The sequence below is a fragment of the Macaca mulatta genome, chromosome 10 (genome assembly GCF_049350105.2).
Source record: "Macaca mulatta isolate MMU2019108-1 chromosome 10, T2T-MMU8v2.0, whole genome shotgun sequence".
Taxonomy (NCBI): Eukaryota; Metazoa; Chordata; class Mammalia; order Primates; family Cercopithecidae; genus Macaca; species Macaca mulatta.
Genome location: NC_133415.1, coordinates 65,536,017 through 65,553,758, shown reverse-complemented (window position 1 = coordinate 65,553,758; position 17,742 = coordinate 65,536,017). Strand labels below are relative to the sequence as shown.

Sequence of the window (17,742 nt, the reverse complement as noted above, 5' to 3'; positions counted from 1 at the left end):
AACCCTGAGAGGCATCCTTGGCTCCTCACCTTCCCTTCCAGCTATTGGATCCCTCAGCCAAGCCTACCTCCTATCCTGACTACCTCTACAACCTTGGTCCAAGCCACCAGCATTTCTCACCTGGAACAAAAGCCCCCTAAATAATGTTCTCTCTTTCCTCTTCCATGGCCTAATCTCCATACTGTGGCCAAAGAGAAAACTTTTAAATGTAAATGGGACTATGTCTTGTCTGCCAAACAGATTCCCTTTACAATTAGAATATAATTCAAACTTCTTATGGTCAGACTAGTGTCTATGACTCTCAACCATGCCTGACCATTAGAATCATTTAGGAGTTTTTTTGTTTTTTTTTTCTTTTAATGATGCTCAAACTCCACTTCAGACCAATTAAATCAGAATTTCTGACGCTAAACCTTGGGGATTGGTCTGAAGCTCCTCAGGTGATTCTAACGTGGAGCCATGTTTGAGAACCACAGCTCTAGACACTCTGGCCCCAGCCACCTTCTGCCTCATCTCCCACTTTGCTCATCAGGCCTGAGAATGTGGATTTCAAATAAGTTCCCATGTGATGCTGATGCTGCAGGTCTGGGGATCGCCTCTGAGAACCACTGCTGTATCTCATTACCATTTTATCTTCTTCATGACACTTACCACCATTTTAAATTTTCTGTTTATTTACTTATTTATTATCTGTCTGCCCCCAAGCCCAATAAAAGGTAAGCTCCATGAATACAGGGACTTTTCTTGTCAAACACAGTATTCCCAGCACTATAACAGTGCCTAGCACATGGTCAAAAGAGGGGGAGGTGCAGTCTTAAAGTATTTCATGGGAAGCATTAAAAACATAAGAGGTATTTGGGTACCCTAAAGATTGTCCTTAGAAGTTACCTGGGACTGGCGGGTGGGTGGTCTAGAACCTGATCCTCCACTGTGAGCTGGGATTTCCAGTGGACTCTCTGAAAAGCGAAGATCTTTCAAAGTTTTAGGGTCAGTTCTTTCACCTACCTGGAGGTCTACAATGATATTAAAAACATCACTCTTTGAGCATCTGTAATTATACATAATCATGCAAAGATGTCTTCACAGTGGGAAACCTTTTAATAAAGAACCACTGTTACCACATTGCTTTCCTTGAAGTAATAATTATGTAAAGAGCTCCCGCCACACACTCAATGTATTAGAAGTGAGAAAGAAAAAACAAGCCCAGACTGAGAAGATCGTCTTCCCCGCTGCATTCTACAATAGTCCACGTCAGGCTTGGAAAACAGACAGATCAATCCAGTTGCAAAGTTAGCAGGAAATATTATATCTCCCAAGAACACACTGCAGCTGTAAAATGTTGTTAACAGCCCCCTCTTTGCATGACTAGTTTTTCTTACTCACTGAGAAACCCTGTTCTCTAAAATCACAGATTATCAGAAACTTCGCTGTTTGAAATTCTCAGTAAGAATGAAACATCTAACTCTTGCCTGAGGAATCTAGGTCACTTTGACATAGAGAAGCAGCCTCCATGTCCAACCCTGGTGCAAAGATAATCATTTCTGAGCACGGTGTTCCCCGTGTATCTTTGTAATTTCCAAGGCAACAGAACCCTGGGTCCCCTTCCCAGTCGATACCTGATGCTGATCCCTTCACACCCAGACCAGCTTTGCTTTGAGCCTATCAAAACTCTGCTTTCATTTATATTTCACCCAAACTCCACCCTTCCCCCAAACTCTATAACTCCAGTGTTTCCTCTGTTTTGGTGAGATGCCCCCATGGCTCCCTGCGGTGGGTCAAGAAATCTGACTTGGTTGGACTGCTTGATCCTCCTTCATGATCTTAAGCTGTTAGCAAGGACAGTATAAAAACTCAAAGTACAGCATATTTTCCTGCCCCAGTGTTTCTTATTCCAACACTTCTCCAGACAAGAAAACATGCAGTGAACATGCCATGAACCTCTTTGGTGGGTTCAGAATACAAAACCTTGTTTTTGTTCTGTCACATCATACCTGGAAACTTTCTGAGGTTAACATTCCAGCTGCGTTGATTTTCAGAGTTCTGATATTTCTTCTTTAGTTTTGATCCAACTAATCCATTTTTGAATTCCTAGGAATGAAGAGATTGCATATCACTTACTTGGTTATTCCCATGTGAGAATTAAAGCTGCACAATAGAGACAGGGTCGTGGTGTGCATTTCTTATTTGAAAGAGTTTACGGTTGTTTTCATGAAGTAATCCCTGTTTCACTTTATTCTGGAAACATGCAGCTTTGTATCTGGGCTGGGCTGCTCAGTTGGCAGCACGTCTGGATGTAGGCCTCACCAGGTGAAGCGGCCAAGGCAGGAGGCAGGGAGCAGCACATGCAGGCAGGATGCTACAACTGTAGGAGTCTGGGTAACAACAGAGGGACCACCAAGTCCAGAGTGGCAAAGGCAGGGTAGGGTCAGACCAAAATCAGACTTCTGTACACGACCTGCGCACACACAGTCCTTAAACACTCTTCCCTCTGGACTTTCTCCATGGACTTGGTCCCTCACACCTGATTCAAGCCTAAGCACCTGCTGATATATGTGGGCTCAGCCCCCACAGGTGGCCCCTGCCCAGTGTAGATCCTTGCCTTGATCACACTTGAGCCCTACGCATGCCTGCATCCACTGCTTTGGTTCTACAACCTCCTCTCTAGCCTCAGGTCAAGCTTAAGTGAAACCCCTATAAATTTCCTCTGTCAATCCCAACAACATCCCTGTGACCAAGACCTCTGGGTTGGCCGCCATACTGTAGACTAGCCCATCCTCTGATTAGCTCCTTGAATCTTTCTCATTGATACTCACACCCAGTGCCTGAAGCTTCACACATCCTTCTCAGATGGATCTAATTGACTCTTCACAGTGGGGAGGCTTTGCAGATATTTGGGAATAAAGATTTCAACATAAAAGAATTCTATGCCCACTGAGGACTTCTACTTACCCAAAGCATCTATTCAACAGATACACAATCACTGCCCTCTCCTGCCTGCCCCTGTGCAAGGCAATGAGTATAGCAATCATGCCACCTTGGAGCTTATAATGCATAGGCAAGATAAACAAGGAACAAAGTAATCACATGCTCAAAGCAGTTTATAAAAGAAGGCCTGGGTGCCAGGATAGCAGTGATAGGGCATAGCATACACAGTTCAGTTTCGTTGGAGTATATGTAGGGGGTTCACAGACAAAGCAGGAAAGGCCGACCAAGGGCAGAAACTGATGACTTGGATGGAAGGCTAAAGGTTTCTGGTTTTTTCAGTAGGTAAGAGAGAGCCACTGAAGACACTGGAGCATGGACCCCAGTGCTCAGCAGGTATTCTCATCTTCAGGGTAGATAGAAGACTGATGAAAGGCTGAGAAATCAGTGAAGATGCTTTGCAATGGTTGATAATGACTTCAATTATAAGGATCTGACTATCAGCAGAGGTAAGGTAATAAAAGGCAAGATCTGCTCACTGAGAAAGAAGGAACCAAAATACAGTGACAATCTGAATGGATGATAGTTTCATTACTTGCCTGCCTTGAAGAATCTTTGAGAACATTTTCAACATTGTCTTCAGGAGAGACTACATTCGGTGGTTCATAGCCTACCTGAAACACTTTTGTCACAATGCCACTCTGTCTGCAGTCTCTGAAAATTATTATTAAAAGAGAAAAAAGTCTGTGTTACACAAAGATTCAAAAAAAAGTGGCTAACAATTAAGATGATTTTATTAAAGTACCTTAGTCTAGCTACTAAATTTATTGCATTTCAAATTGAAGAAATCAAATGTAATTTCTATAGTCTTTCCTTACTTACTTCCTTTTGGGTTATTTACTGCTGTGTAACAAACCACCCCAAAGGTAGTGCCTTAAAACATGGATCTATGGATTCACGGTCTCCACTGAGTAGGTCTCATCTGAGCTCTTTCATGTGGCTGCCATCAGACATCAGCAAGGGCTGGAGTCAACTGAAGGCTCAACTGGGCTGGGTGTCCAAAACGACTTCTCTCAAATATGCAAAGCCTGGGCTGGGGTAACTGGAACAGCTAGGGGCTCACCACTCATTGCTCTCACTCAATCTCCATCTCTCTGTCCCTCCCTCTCTCTCCCACGTGGTTAGCTTGGGCTTCCTCACAGTATGGAAGACTCACGTAGTCAGATTTCCTCCACAGTACCTGGCTACCCCAATCCCCTGCTAGTGTTTTTGTCCCAAGAAACCAAAGCAGAAACTACAATACTTCTTGTGATCTCAGAAGTGCTTGGCATCATTTCTGAAATATTCTATTGGTCAAAAGCAAGTCACAATGCCAGCAAAGGCTACAAAAGGGCATAAATACTGGGAGGCATAGTTCATCACGGGCCATTTTTGAAGGCTATCTACCACATTCATCATGAAGATATCAGACCATAAGCCTCAAACTATTCTAAAACAAAAAATGTGTTACCTAGGTCATTCCACATGAATCAAGAGCATTTTCCCTGTCTCAGCTGTAGGTAGTGTAATATATGCTGCGCTGGTAGATTCTGTAACTCAAATACTATCATGTTTTCCATTCATTCATAATATTTCACAATTCATCTTGTTCTCTGATGCAATAAGAATTTCATGAGAAGACAATGTAGCAGTGCCCATGACTAAAAACTAGTGGTGATTTTATTTCAGTACCAGTAGCTCACCTATACTCTACTTTTTAACAGCTTTATTGAGGTATAATTTACATGACACAAAATTCATCTATTTTAAGCAACTGGTTCAATGGGACTCAGTCAGTGTAGACAACTGTGCGAATATCAGCACAGTGGAAATGTTTAGGACATTTCCATTATCCAAAATAATTCCCTTGTGCCTGTGTGCAGTCACTCCTCGCTACCACCACCTATCTTAGGCAACCACTGATCTGTTTCCTATCTCTATAGTTTTGTCTTTTCTAGAAATTTAACATAGGCTGGGCGCGGTGGCTCAAGCCTGTAATCCCAGCACTTTGGGAGGCCGAGACGGGTGGATCACGAGGTCAGGAGATCGAGACCATCCTGGATAACACGGTGAAACCCCGTCTCTACTAAGAAATACAAAAAACTAGCCGGGCGAGGTGGCGGGCGCCTGTAGTCCCAGCTACTCGGGAGGCTGAGGCCGGAGAATGGCGTGAACCCGGGAGGCGGAGCTTGCAGTGAGCTGAGATCCGGCCACTGCACTCCAGCCTGGGCTACAGAGCGAGACTCCGTCTCAAAAAAAAAAAAAAGAAATTTAACATAAATGTAATCATACATATGCAGTCATCTTACGTGTCTGGATTTTTTATTTATCTCTTTTTTGGAGGCTCATCCATGTTGTTGTAACTCACTCATTGTTATTGCTGAGTAGTATTCCATTTTATAGATATATCACGATTTTTATGTCCATTCCCCAGTTGATGGTCATTTGGATTATTTCTGGGTTTGGGTCATTATGGATAATGCTGCTATGAACATTCACACATAAGTCTTTATGTGGACATGTTCTCATTTCTCTTCAATAGATACCGAGGAGTGGAATTGCTGGGTCACATGGCAGGTATGTGTTTAATTTTCAGAAACTGCCAAACTGTGGCTGTTCCATTTTACATTCCCACCAGCATTAGCTGAGGGTTCCAGCTTCTCCACATACTTGCTGACACTTGATATAGTCAGCCTTGTTGATGACCTGTACTCTCGATCATGTTCTCTGTAGGTATTTGCTTGATATGTGTCCCTTGTCTATCAAGATATAGGCTTGGCTGTTGTAACACAGAATCAAAACAATAGTGTCTTTCAGGCAGGACACGGTGGCTCACTCCTGTAATCCCAGCACTTTGGGAGGCCAAGGCAGGGGAATCACTTGAGGCCAGGAGTTCAGGACCAGCCTGGCCAACATAGCAAAACTCTGTCTCTACCAAAAGTACAAAAATTTAGCTGGCTGTGGTGGCACACACCTGTAATCCCAGCTACTCAGGAGGCTGAGGCACAAGAATTGCTTGAACCCAGGAGGCAGAGGTTGCAGTGACCCAAGACCACACCACTCCACTCCAGTCTGGGCGACACAGCAAGACCCTGTCTCAAAAAATAAACGAACGAACAAACAAACTAACAAATAGAGGTTTAAACAAGACAGAAGTCATAGGGTATAAGCAGTCTAGAGCTGGTATAGGGGTGTCATGGTGACAGGAACATGATATCAAGTTTCTACCTTGTTACTCCATCATTTCTATGACATTGCATTTATCCTCATGGCCCAACCTGACTGACCAACCACATCTACATTCCAGCCAACTGGAAGCAAAGCCCACCCTTTCTCTTTAAAGGTACAATCTTAAAGTTGAACACATCACTTCTACGTGTATCCACTGGCCACAGCCCGGTACACATCTCTAACTAGGGCAACAGGGACTGGGAAGTAGAAAATCATGGGCCCTATTATTAAAGGGAAAAACAGATATTGGGGGACATCCAGCAGCCTCTCCCACATCATCATGACCACGCTTGGCATATTTATTTGATGTTTTTAACTCTTACCCCTCATCATTTGCATTGAAAGCTCACCTTTCCCATGTTATCCTTTCTCTGTGATTATAGCTCACTGGTTACCACAGCCCGTGTTTCTATTTGCTCTGGCCAGACTCTTGATACTTTTTATATTTCCAATTATCTTTTTTCTCCAGGGTTCTTTGTCTGCTTTGCCCTTACTCATTTTCACAGTGATCTTTAATACATATTGTCTGTTTCATTAGCATTTCTTCAGCAACTGCTCAGATTTCTTACATGCTCAATTTTTATATTTCTTAAAATTTTTCAACCTTGAAGTAAATAAGTATCCCTGGATCTTAGAGGGGAAGATTTATGAATCTGTAAATCTGGTTTTATTATTTTTTTTTTAAAGAAGAGATTTAAACAGGGAAATTTAGCCACCTATGAGTCACTCCAGCCAGTGAACATGCGAGTGTCTTCTGATCACAGAAAGCTGAGACATTATTTCTAAATACTGTCACTCACAGATAGGTAGTGACTATTTAGACGAATTGTATATTTCTTAGAATTTTTTTCTCCATCTTCTAGAAAGGTAGCTTAAAACTTCTACGTTGTTTAATGTTAAAGAGATTCACAAATCTGGTTACAGATATAGATGATCTTTTACATGAACCACTTGCTTAACTCATTCGCCTCGGCATCCATCTCGTCTGCATGTTAACCTTCGGCCCCAGGCCTGTCATCCAAGATCCAATTGTCCTTCCTGTTAGCACACACTTCGCAGACATCACAAGCCTCTCCATCCAGGGATCACTTGAATCTTGGATGGTCGGGAGGCTCCCAGAATGCACGCTTACAACCCCACATGAGGTAACATGAGTAGAGGCCTGGCTCTTATCCACTTATTCCACCCCCTAAGATCCAGGCTGTTTCCCCCACCCCAGCTGGCCCTTCCTTGGGGAACCAGCTAAGGCATTCACCTTTTGAGCTGAAAATTCAAATGTTTTTTATATAAATATATAAATTTTTTATATAAATATATAAATATTTTCCCTAAGCTGAGCACATCTAAAATACGTTAGTACTGTTAAGTACCTTTCAGAATAGACACTTAGTGGGCACAGAGCAGAATGGTGAGAGGCATAAAGAATGACCTTATTTTTTACTCTTTCTCGAAAGCCTTATTAACTCCTTCAAACCGCATAGTCAGTCATTAAATTGCTTCTTCATTTTACTGCTACTTGCAGCTTCTAAGGAGGCCTGCTTTACAGCATTTGGCCACCAGAGTATTTAGCTTCTTAATTTTTTTATTATTATTATTATACTTTAAGTTCTAGGGTACATGTGCACAACGTGCAGGTTTGTTACATATGTATATACGTGCCATGTTGGTGTGCTGTACCCATTAACTCGTCATTTACATTAGGTATATCTCCTAATGCTATCCCTGCCCCCTCCCCCCTCCCCACAATAGGCCCCGGTGTGTGATGCTCCCCTTCCCGTGTCCAAGTGATCTCATTGTTCAGTTCCCACCTATGAGTGAGAACATGCAGTGTTTGGTTTTCTGTTCTTGCGATAGTTTGCTGAGAATGATGGTTTCCAGCTGCATCCATGTCCCTACAAAGGACACAAACTCATCCTTTTTTATGGCTGCATAGTATTCCATGGTGTATATGTGCCACATTTTCTTAATCCAGTCTGTCACTGATGGACATTCGGGTTGATTCCAAATCTTTGCTATTGTGAATAGTGCTGCAATAAACATACGTGTTCATGTGTATTTATAGCAGCATGATTTATAATCCTTTGGGTATATACCCAGTAATGGGATGGCTGGGTCAAATGGTATTTCTAGTTCTAGATCCTTGAGGAATCGCCACACTGTTTTCCACAATGGTTGAACTAGTTTACATTCCCACCAACAGTGTAAAAGTGTTCCTATTTCTCCACATCCACTCCAGCACCTGTTGTTTCATGCTCATCATCAGAGAAATGCAAATCAAAACCACAATGAGATACCATCTCACACCAGTTAGAATGGCAATCATTAAAAAGCTTCTTAATTTTTAATAATTGAGATGACTTACCTTGATAGAAGTGGCTTGGCAAGTGAGAAAAAGCTATATGTTCCAACATTTTATAAAGAATAATAACGTGCATATACTCCATTTGCAGAACCCATTTAAAAACAATAATAATGTGCATAAAGGGATTGTTTTGTTTCATTGTATTTGTTTTAATTTTCAGATGCCAAAGCAATCATGTTTGCTGTGGAATGTGTAGCTCTCCTCAAAACACCATGCAGTAATTCAGTCAGTGGGGGCTGGGGCTAGAGTCCTTTCAAAGTACCTGGGCCAGCCTGGTACTGTATTTAGTTTGGGGCTTTTTTTTTTTTTTGAGACAGAGTGTCGCTCTGTCACCCAGGCTGGATGCAGTGGTGCGATCTCAGCTCACTGCAACCTCTGCCTCCTGGGTTCATGCCATTCTCCTGCCTCAGCCTCCCAAGTAGCTGGGACTACAGGCGCCCGCCACCACGCTCAGCTAATTTTTTTGTATTTTTAGTAGAGACGCGGTTTCACCATGTTAGCCAGGATGGTGTCTATCGCCTGACCTCGTGATCCGCCCAGCTCGGCCATCCAAAGTGCTGGGATTACAGGCGTGAGCCACTGTGCCCAGCCAGTTTGGGGCTTTTAAATGTTCCCAAAATATGGCCAAACCTGCATTGCTGGAAGAATAATTCCTATATCACAGCCACACAGAATTGCCAAGCATTTGAGTTTTGTTTTTTTTTTTCCCACAACACATGGTGAAGGTTTCCAAATTGAATAGTGTTTCTATATTTGAAAATGGGAAAAAGTCATTAAGAAAAAAAAGGATAAAGAAAAAAGTATGGTAGCTAATATCCAACAAGTTGAAATGACAGTAGCTTTGAAGGCCAATTAAGTCGATACAAAATGAAATTGAGAATGATGGTTGTAGGCTGCACCCTGGGGAATGAAAGAGCCACTCCATGAACACAGTATTTTCTTCAGAGCCACATGGAGCTCTTCAGAGGCCCCCAGTCCTGGAAAGGATCTTCCTTCCTGAAACCCCAATGTGGAATTTAAAATAAAAACAGTATTAATATACATAACACTTCACTGAGCTATCTACTTATGATTTCTGTACCTCACAGTATGCCTCAAGGAAAGGCCAGTAAAACACAAATGTTACGTATGTAAGCCAAAATTAAAATAACGTTTCAGTAGTGTCCTTCTAATGCAGCACTGATTCTGATAGGAAAAAATGAATAAAATTAGAACACAATGTTATTATATCATAAATTAATTTAATCACCATGCTCTTAACTTACTTAGAGACAGCAATAGCTTTAACTTGTATTTTTCCATCAGGCAGAGTAATAGGTTTTGTATACTTAAATGTGTTATTTTCCACATAACCAGTTCTCTTTAGAAATTCAGGTTTGCTGCCATCCAGAGTATAATATATGTTGACATCTGGAGTGTCTGAAAAATCCAGAACAGGATAACTATAATTAACACCAAAGCAGCAAGTCCCTGAATAATGCCTATAGGTCAGTTTAAGATTTGAGATTTGCCGGGTGCGGTGGCTCACACCTGTAATCCCAGCACTTTGGGAGGCCGAGGCGAGTGGATCACAAGGTCAGGAGATCAAAACCATCCTGGCTAACATGGTGAAACCCCGTCTCTACTAAAAATACAAAAAATTAGCCAGGCATGCTGGCGGGCGTCTGTAGTCCCAGCTACTGGGGAGACTGAGGCAGGAGAATGGGGTGAACCTGGGGGTCGGAGCTTGCAGTGAGCCGAGATCCTGCTACTGCACTCCAGCCTGGAGGACAGAGCGAGACTCCGTCTCAAAAAAAAAAAAAAAAATTTAAGTGTGTGATTTAAGATTTAAAGTTGTGATTTAAGTTCAGATTTAAAGTTATGATTTAAGATTGCGTTAATCAACTTAAATAACTGACCTATAGGTTATTATATACACATAATGGAAATGAATAGTAATAGCAATAATGCAGTTCTTTCTCTGTACCAGAACTGCGCTTTACATGAATAAGCTCATTTCATCTGTACAACCCTATGAGGTAGATCCTATTTTACACCCATTTTATAGATGAGGTAACTGAGTCTCAGAAAGATTAATAAAGTTGCTAAATAATAGAGGAGTTGTGATTTGACTTCTGCTAGGTTGGATACACAGCCCATGCTGTTGAACCACTGTGCTCTTTTGCCTCTCCAACAAGGCACTGATACAAACAATATTCAAGATTCAACAGGTCAAAAAGGGTATACAGTGAAAAGTCTCGCCCGACCTGTGACACCAGCTTCCCAGAGACTATCAATGGGATCTTGAGTAACCTTCAAAAATATTTTATATCCATACAAGCATTTATGTACATATTCTTATTTTCCCCTCTTTTGCCACAAATGATGGCATACTATACCCTGTTCTACACAGTTCTTTTTTCATTTATCAACATGTCTTGTTTTTTTTTTTTTTTTTTGAGAGTGAGTCTCACTCTGTCGCCCAGGCTGGAGTGCAGTGGCCGGATCTCAGCTCACAGGAAGCTCCGCCTTCAGGTTTACGCCATTCTCCTGCCGCAGCCTCCCGAGTAGCTGGGACTACAGGCGCCCGCCACCACGCCCGGCTAGTTTTTTGTATTTTTTTTTTTTTTTAGTAGAGACGGGGTTTCACCGTGTTATCCAGGATGGTCTCGATCTCCTGACCTCGTGATCCGCCCGTCTCGGCCTCCCAAAGTGCTAGGATTACAGGCTTGAGCCACAATTGCTATTTATTTCCTAGGAAGCTCTTTATGTGAGCTTCCTAGGAAATAAATAGCAATTTTTTTAAAAACAGAGCTTCTGCATTCTTTGTTATGGCTGCACCACATTCTCTTATATAGATGAACAATAATTTAACCAATTCCCTACAGATGGATCTTTAGGCTGCCTTCTTTTTTCCTTTTCTTTGTTTCTTTTGCAGTTATAAGCACTGTAAGAATAATTTTGTAAAGAATTATTTCTGTAAATATATGGGTAAGACAAATATGTAGAACTAATACTGCTGAGTCAAAAATATATGCATTTGTAATCTTTTTTTTTTCTTTTTCTTTTTTTTTTTTTTTGAGACAGAGTTTCACTCTTGTTGCCCGGGCTGGAGTGCAGTGGTGCGATTTCAGCTCACTGCAACCTCTGCCTCCTGAGTTCAAGCCATTGTCCTGCCTGAGCCTCCTGAGTAGCTGGGATTACAGGTGCCCACCACCATGCCCAGCTAATTTTTGTATTTTTAGTAGAGACAGGGTTTCGCCATGTTGGCCAGGGTGGTCTCGAATTCTTGACTTCAGGTGATCTGTCTGTCTCGGCCTCCCAAAGTGCTGGGATTACAGGCGTCAGCCACTGTGCTCTGCCAGCATTTGGAATCTTTTTTTTTTTTTTCTTTTTTGAGATGGAGTCTCGCTCTATCGCCCAGGCTGGAATGCAGTGGTGCGATCTCGGCTCACTGCAAGCTCTGCCTCCCAGTTTCACCCTATTCTCCTGCCTCAGTCTCCCAAGTAGCTGGGACTACAGGTGCCCGCCAACACGCCCAGCTAATTTTTTGTATTTTTAGTAGAGACGGGGTTTCACCATGTTAGCCAGGATGGTCTCGATCTCCTGACCTCATGATCCGCCTGTCTTGGCCTCCCAAAGTGCTGGGATTACAGGCGTGAGCCATCATGCCTGGTCGCATTTGTAATCTTGATTAATATTTCCAAACTGCCTTCTGTGGATGGTTAAGCAATTTACACTGCCATCAGCAATGCATGAAAGTACTTATTTGACCACAATCTTCCTCATATAGTGTTACCCAGTTTTCTTTTAGTTTTCCTAATTTCCTAGGTTAAAAAAATACTATCCTGTAACTCATCTTTCTTGCATTTTGAGTAAAACTCACTAATTCATTGCAACAAATGTTTGCTGAGTACCTATTATGTACCAGACATTGTGCTAGGTATAGGGGATATGCGAAAGTATATCCGAGGGTCTCCTTGCATATCCCCTGCACCTAGAATGGTCCCTGCTCTCATGGAGATTATGTTTCAGGAAGGACACTGAAACAGTAAACAAACAAGGAAATACAGTTTGTCAGGTGGTGATTAAGAGCTTGGAATAGGTGAAGCAGGGATAAGATCTGCTCAGCAAGCAGCTGAAGGGGTAGGGAGAAGGGTGAGGAGAAGAAACATTTTCCTATGTTTAAGAGACCTTTATATTTCCTTTCCTACAAAATGTCTTTTCATCATTACTCAAAAGAAGACACACGAGTGGCCAACACACTCATGAAAAAATGCTCATCATCACTAATCATCAAAGAGATGCAAATCAAAACCACCATGAGACACTATCTCACACCGGTCAGAATGGTTTTTGTTAAAAAGTCAAAAACTAACAGATGTTGGTGAGGCTGCAGAGAAAACACACTTACATACTGTTGGTGCGAATGTAAATTAATTCAGCAACTGTGGAAAGCAGCTTGGAAATTTCTCAAAGAAATAAGAGTTGAGGCTGGGTGCTGCGGCTCACACCTGTAATCTCAGTACTTTGGGAGGCCCAGGCAGGCAGATTAAAAATACACAAATTAGCTGGGCGTAGTGGCACACGACTGTAATCCCAGCTGCTCTGAAGACTGAGGCATGAAAATCACTTGAACCCGGGAGGCAAAGGTTTCAGTGATCCAAGATTGCATCACTGTACTCCAGCCTGGGTGACAGAGTAAGACTCGGTCTCAAAAATAAAAATAAAAATAAAAAAAGAAGAGCTGAAATACCATTCAACCTAGCAATCCCATTACTGGGTATGTACCCAAAGGAAAATAAATTGTTCTACCAAAAGGACACATGCACGCATATGTTCATCACAGCACTATTCACAATAGCAAAGACATGAAACCAACCTAGGTGCCCACGAATGGTGAAATGGAGAAAGAAAATGTGGTACATACACACCATGGAATGCTATGCAGTGATAAAAAAGAATGAAATCATGTCGTTTGCAGAAACATGGATGCCGTTGGAGGTCATAATCCTAAGTGAATTAACACAGGAACAGAAAACAAAATACCATGTGTTCTCACTTATAAATGGGAGCTAAACACTAGGTACAAATGGACATAAAGATGGTAACAATAGGCTGGGCACGGTGGCTCATGCCTGTAATCCCAGCACTTTGGGAGGCCGAGGCGGGCGGATCAGGAGATCAGGAGATCGAGACCATCCTGGCTAACACAGTGAAACCCCGTCTCTACTAAAAATACAAAAAATTAGCCGGGCGTGGTGGCGGGGGCCTGTTGTCCCAGCTACTTGGGAGGCTGAGGCAGGAGAATGGCGTGAACCCGGGAGGCGGAGCTTGCAGTGAGCCGAGATCGCGCCACTGCACTCCAGCCTGGGCAACAGAGCGAGAGTCCGTTTCAAAAAAAAAAAAAAAAAAAAGATGGTAACAATAGACATTGGGGACTACTAGAGGGTGGGGAGGGCTGAAAACCTACAACGATGCTCACTGCCTGGGTCATGGGCCCAAACCTCAGCACCACACAATATACCCAGGTAGGAAACCTGCACATGTACCCCCAGTTCTAAAATAAAAGTTGTAAAAGAAAAAACAAAACAAGGTCTTTTCATGTCCTTTGCCCATTTTTCTTTTGGGTTATTGTTCTTTTTGTTACTGAATTGTGAAAACTATTTATTTGATATTTACCTATCAGGGAATTTTGATACCCTATCATTCATATCATCTTTTGTCAATAATCACCCAACTTCTCCTAAGAATTATGGGCACATATATTAAAATGTTTAATTTTGTTTGACAGTTTAAAAAATTGTATCAGCTTTTAAGCTAAAGGAGAACACAGAAAATAATACATATTCTTAGAACTCTTGGTCTAAGCAGCATAGGGGCCATACCATAAATGCAGATAGTTTTTTTTTTTTTTTTTGAAACGGAGTCTCGCTCTGTCACCCAGGCTGGAGTGCGGTGGCCGGATCTCAGCTCACTGCAAGCTCCGCCTCCCGGGTTCACGCCATTCTCCTGCCTCAGCCTCCCGAGTAGCTGGGACTACAGGCGCCCGCCACCTCGCCCGGCTAGTTTTTTGTATTTTTTAGTAGAGACGGGGTTTCACCGTGTTAGCCAGGATGGTCTCGATCTCCTGACCTCGTGATCCGCCCGTCTCGGCCTCCCAAAGTGCTGGGATTACAGGCGTGAGCCACCGCGCCCGGCCTGCAGATAGTTTCTATATATTTCAGTTAGTAAAATACATAATTGGTTAAAAGGCAAAAATTGTAATTTCAAAGTCTTTTTTACACAAATATTTGTTCATATGTTTTACCTATAAAACTTTCCTTCCTTATCATAATTATATATGTATATGTGTATATATGTATATGTGTACATATACACACATATTTAAGAATTTGAAGAATAAATGTTGGCAGGATATACATTCACTTCTTTCTTTCTTTCTCTCTTTCTTTCTTCTTTCAGATGGAGTCTTACTCTGTCACCCAGGCTGGAGTATAGTGGCGCAATCTCGGCTCACTGCAACCTCCGCCTCCTGGGTTCAAGCGATTTTCCTGCCTCAGCCTCCCGAGTAGCTGGGATTACAGGCATTGGCCACCATGCCCGGCTAATTTTGTATTTTTAGTAGAGACAGGGTTTCAGCATTTTGGTCAGGCTGGTCTCGAGCTCCTGACCTCAGGTGATCCACTCGCCTTGGCCTCCCAAAGTGCTGGGATTACAGGCATGAGCCACCTCACCGGGCCCTCACTGCTTTATTTCCATAATTACAGTTGAGATTTATTTTGGCATTACTACATGCCAAACCCTGTGCACCTCATACATACACGAACCTATTTATCCTCACAATGGCTCTAAGAAGTAGATATTATTATCCCTGTCTTACAGTGAGGAAACTGAGACTCGAAAAGACTAAGTAATGTACCCAAGGTCACTAGAAGTTGTCAAGGCAGGGATTAAGTCTCCAACCTGTCTGACTGGAAAGCCTGTATTAGCAGGTCAAATTTATTATGCCAGCTAAATACTGAGCATGTTGGAAAAGTTTGGGGAAGCACCGGGCAATTTTTCGTGGTGTTTTTTTTTTTTTTTTTTTTTGAGACGGAGTCTCGTCTTGCTCTGTTGCTCAGGCTGGAGTGCACTGGTGTGATCTTGGCTCACTGCAAGTTCCACCGCCCAGGTTCAAGTGATTCTTCTGCCACGGCCTCCTGAGTTGCTGGGATTACAGGTGCCTACCACCATACCTGGCTAATAATTGTATTTTTAGTGAGACAGAGTTTTGCCATGTTGGCCAGGCTAGTCTTGAACTCCTGACCTCAGGTGATCCGCCTGCCTCGGCCTGCCAAAGTGCTGGGATTACAGGCATGAACCACTCTGTCCCTGGCCAGTACCAGGACATCTTACTTTGGCTAAGGTAAGTCAAGACATTGCTGAAACTATACAAATGAAAGGTTGGTCAACGCTAACCATTTTAATCTAAATGTATACCACTCTATAAACCATCAGTGTACAGCACTGTTTCAAATTTTAGAAGTTTTACAAATTTCCCAAAGAGCTGAGCAAAGAGTGAGAAAGCATGCAATGAGATAAACCAGCAACCAGATAAACACAAGAAATATGACAATGTTATTTTAAACAATTTCACACATATGTGATTCTTACCTGATTTCATTTCCAAAAGTGTATTGCTATCAATTTCATGGTTAGCTTTTCCAGGCTGAGGCACTCGTAGTGGTATGATCTGAGGGACACACACTGAACCAGCAGTCATTTTCTCTCCTTATATATAGAAAAAAAATAAATTCCACTGTGCACTTGTAGCTGTACACGAAAGTTGAAGAGAAGCACTTAATTTAAATGCAGCAAAACTAGTTAAAACACAAGAGAATACTGTTAACATGGCACTACAAATATTCCCTTTTTAATTGAAATAATATTTACATTTTGGCTGTATTTGCTGTTGAAGTCTTGTGTGGGGTTTCGATTATCTAAATACCTCACTTCCGAGAAAGGAGCATGAATCACGAGACGGGGGAAAGAAGTTACTTTAAAAGGGTAAATTAAATGAGTAAGGAAAACAGAGACTATCACTAATGCTTTTACTTGAGTTCCCTCTAAATCATTCTCGCCTTTTCCTACCTTTGGTGTGTGTCACCTCTCTTGGCTTCAGGGCAAGTCGTCATACAAGGGGAACCAAAGTAACTCTGTGTGTACCACAAAACGTTAGTCAGAGCTAACTTTTTTGGGAAAGCTCCAAGTTCACAGCCTTGCCACTGTCACCAGAGCAGTTCTAGTATTTGAAAGCTGCAAAGACACTTTAGAAGGACTGCAGAGTATTAGTTGTTAGTGAAAAGGACGTTTGCAAGAATATAAACAGTGACCAATAAACACAAGCCTCCCATTCCATCTACTGTATTTATAAATCCTGGTATTAATAATTAACTACCAGTATGAAAGCCTTACTAGTCTTTTTGGAGGTGAGGGTGGGGAGGAAGGCCGTCATAATTTTTAATGCACAGAAGGTTTCAGGGAGAAAAAACGCTCTCCTTAACACAGCAACCATTTACACCTCTGTATTGTCTTTTCAAATTTCATTAAGAATCCACAGATTTTGCTCAATTATAATCTACATATTCATTCCATTTTTCTAGTCTACTTCTTGCATTCTCACTGTATTATTTCGTTTTCCATGTACTTATTTATCCATTTGGGGCTGGCCTTTTAGGCTATTTCTAGTTTCTTTTTAGTTTTGCCTGTTGCTGTCCTTTTTTTTTTTTTTGAGACAGAGTCTCTCTCTGTCGTCCAGGCTGGAGTGCAGGGGCGCGATCTCGACTCACTGCAAGCTCCGCCTCCCGGGTTCACGCCATTCTCCTGCCTCAGCCTCCCGAGTAGCTGGGACTACAGGCGCCCGCCACCACGCCCGGCTAATTTGTTTGTTTGTTTGTTTGTTTGTTTTTTGTTTTTTTTTTGTATTTTTAGTATAGACGGGGTTTCACCGTGCTAGCCAGGATGGTCTCGATTTCCTGACCTCGTGATCCGCCCGCCTCGGCTTCCCAAAGTGCTGGGATTACAGGCGTGAGCCACCGTGCCCGGCCGCCTGCTGCAGTTCTAATAATGCTGATCTGACATCTCTGCAGTTTGAGCTTTGTCACAGACTGTATTTTCAAAAGTGGGGTAACTAATTTAAGGGGTGAACTTAATGCCTCGTTGGATAG

General features: G+C 42.3%; 1 protein-coding gene across 6 annotated transcripts in view; it reads right to left on the bottom strand.

The window, feature by feature from the left end:
• The window catches only part of DZANK1 (double zinc ribbon and ankyrin repeat domains 1), a 99,144-nt gene that overhangs the window by 80,822 nt on the left and 580 nt on the right, over positions 1-17,742 (bottom strand). For 3 of the 6 annotated variants that reach the window (XM_077951128.1, XM_077951131.1, XM_077951130.1), the window contains exons 2-6: positions 16,190-16,306; positions 9,820-9,973; positions 3,597-3,636; positions 1,992-2,088; positions 889-1,013 (exon numbers count right to left, since the gene is read on the bottom strand). In XM_077951128.1, the coding sequence (XP_077807254.1) occupies positions 889-1,013; positions 1,992-2,088; positions 3,597-3,636; positions 9,820-9,973; positions 16,190-16,298 (525 nt within the window). In that variant the 5' untranslated portion in view covers positions 16,299-16,306. Of the gene's footprint in view, positions 1-888; positions 1,014-1,991; positions 2,089-3,521; positions 3,637-9,819; positions 9,974-16,189; positions 16,307-17,742 lie in introns of all 6 variants that reach the window. The other 3 variants (XM_077951129.1, XM_077951132.1, XM_077951133.1) reach the window with 2 other exon arrangements.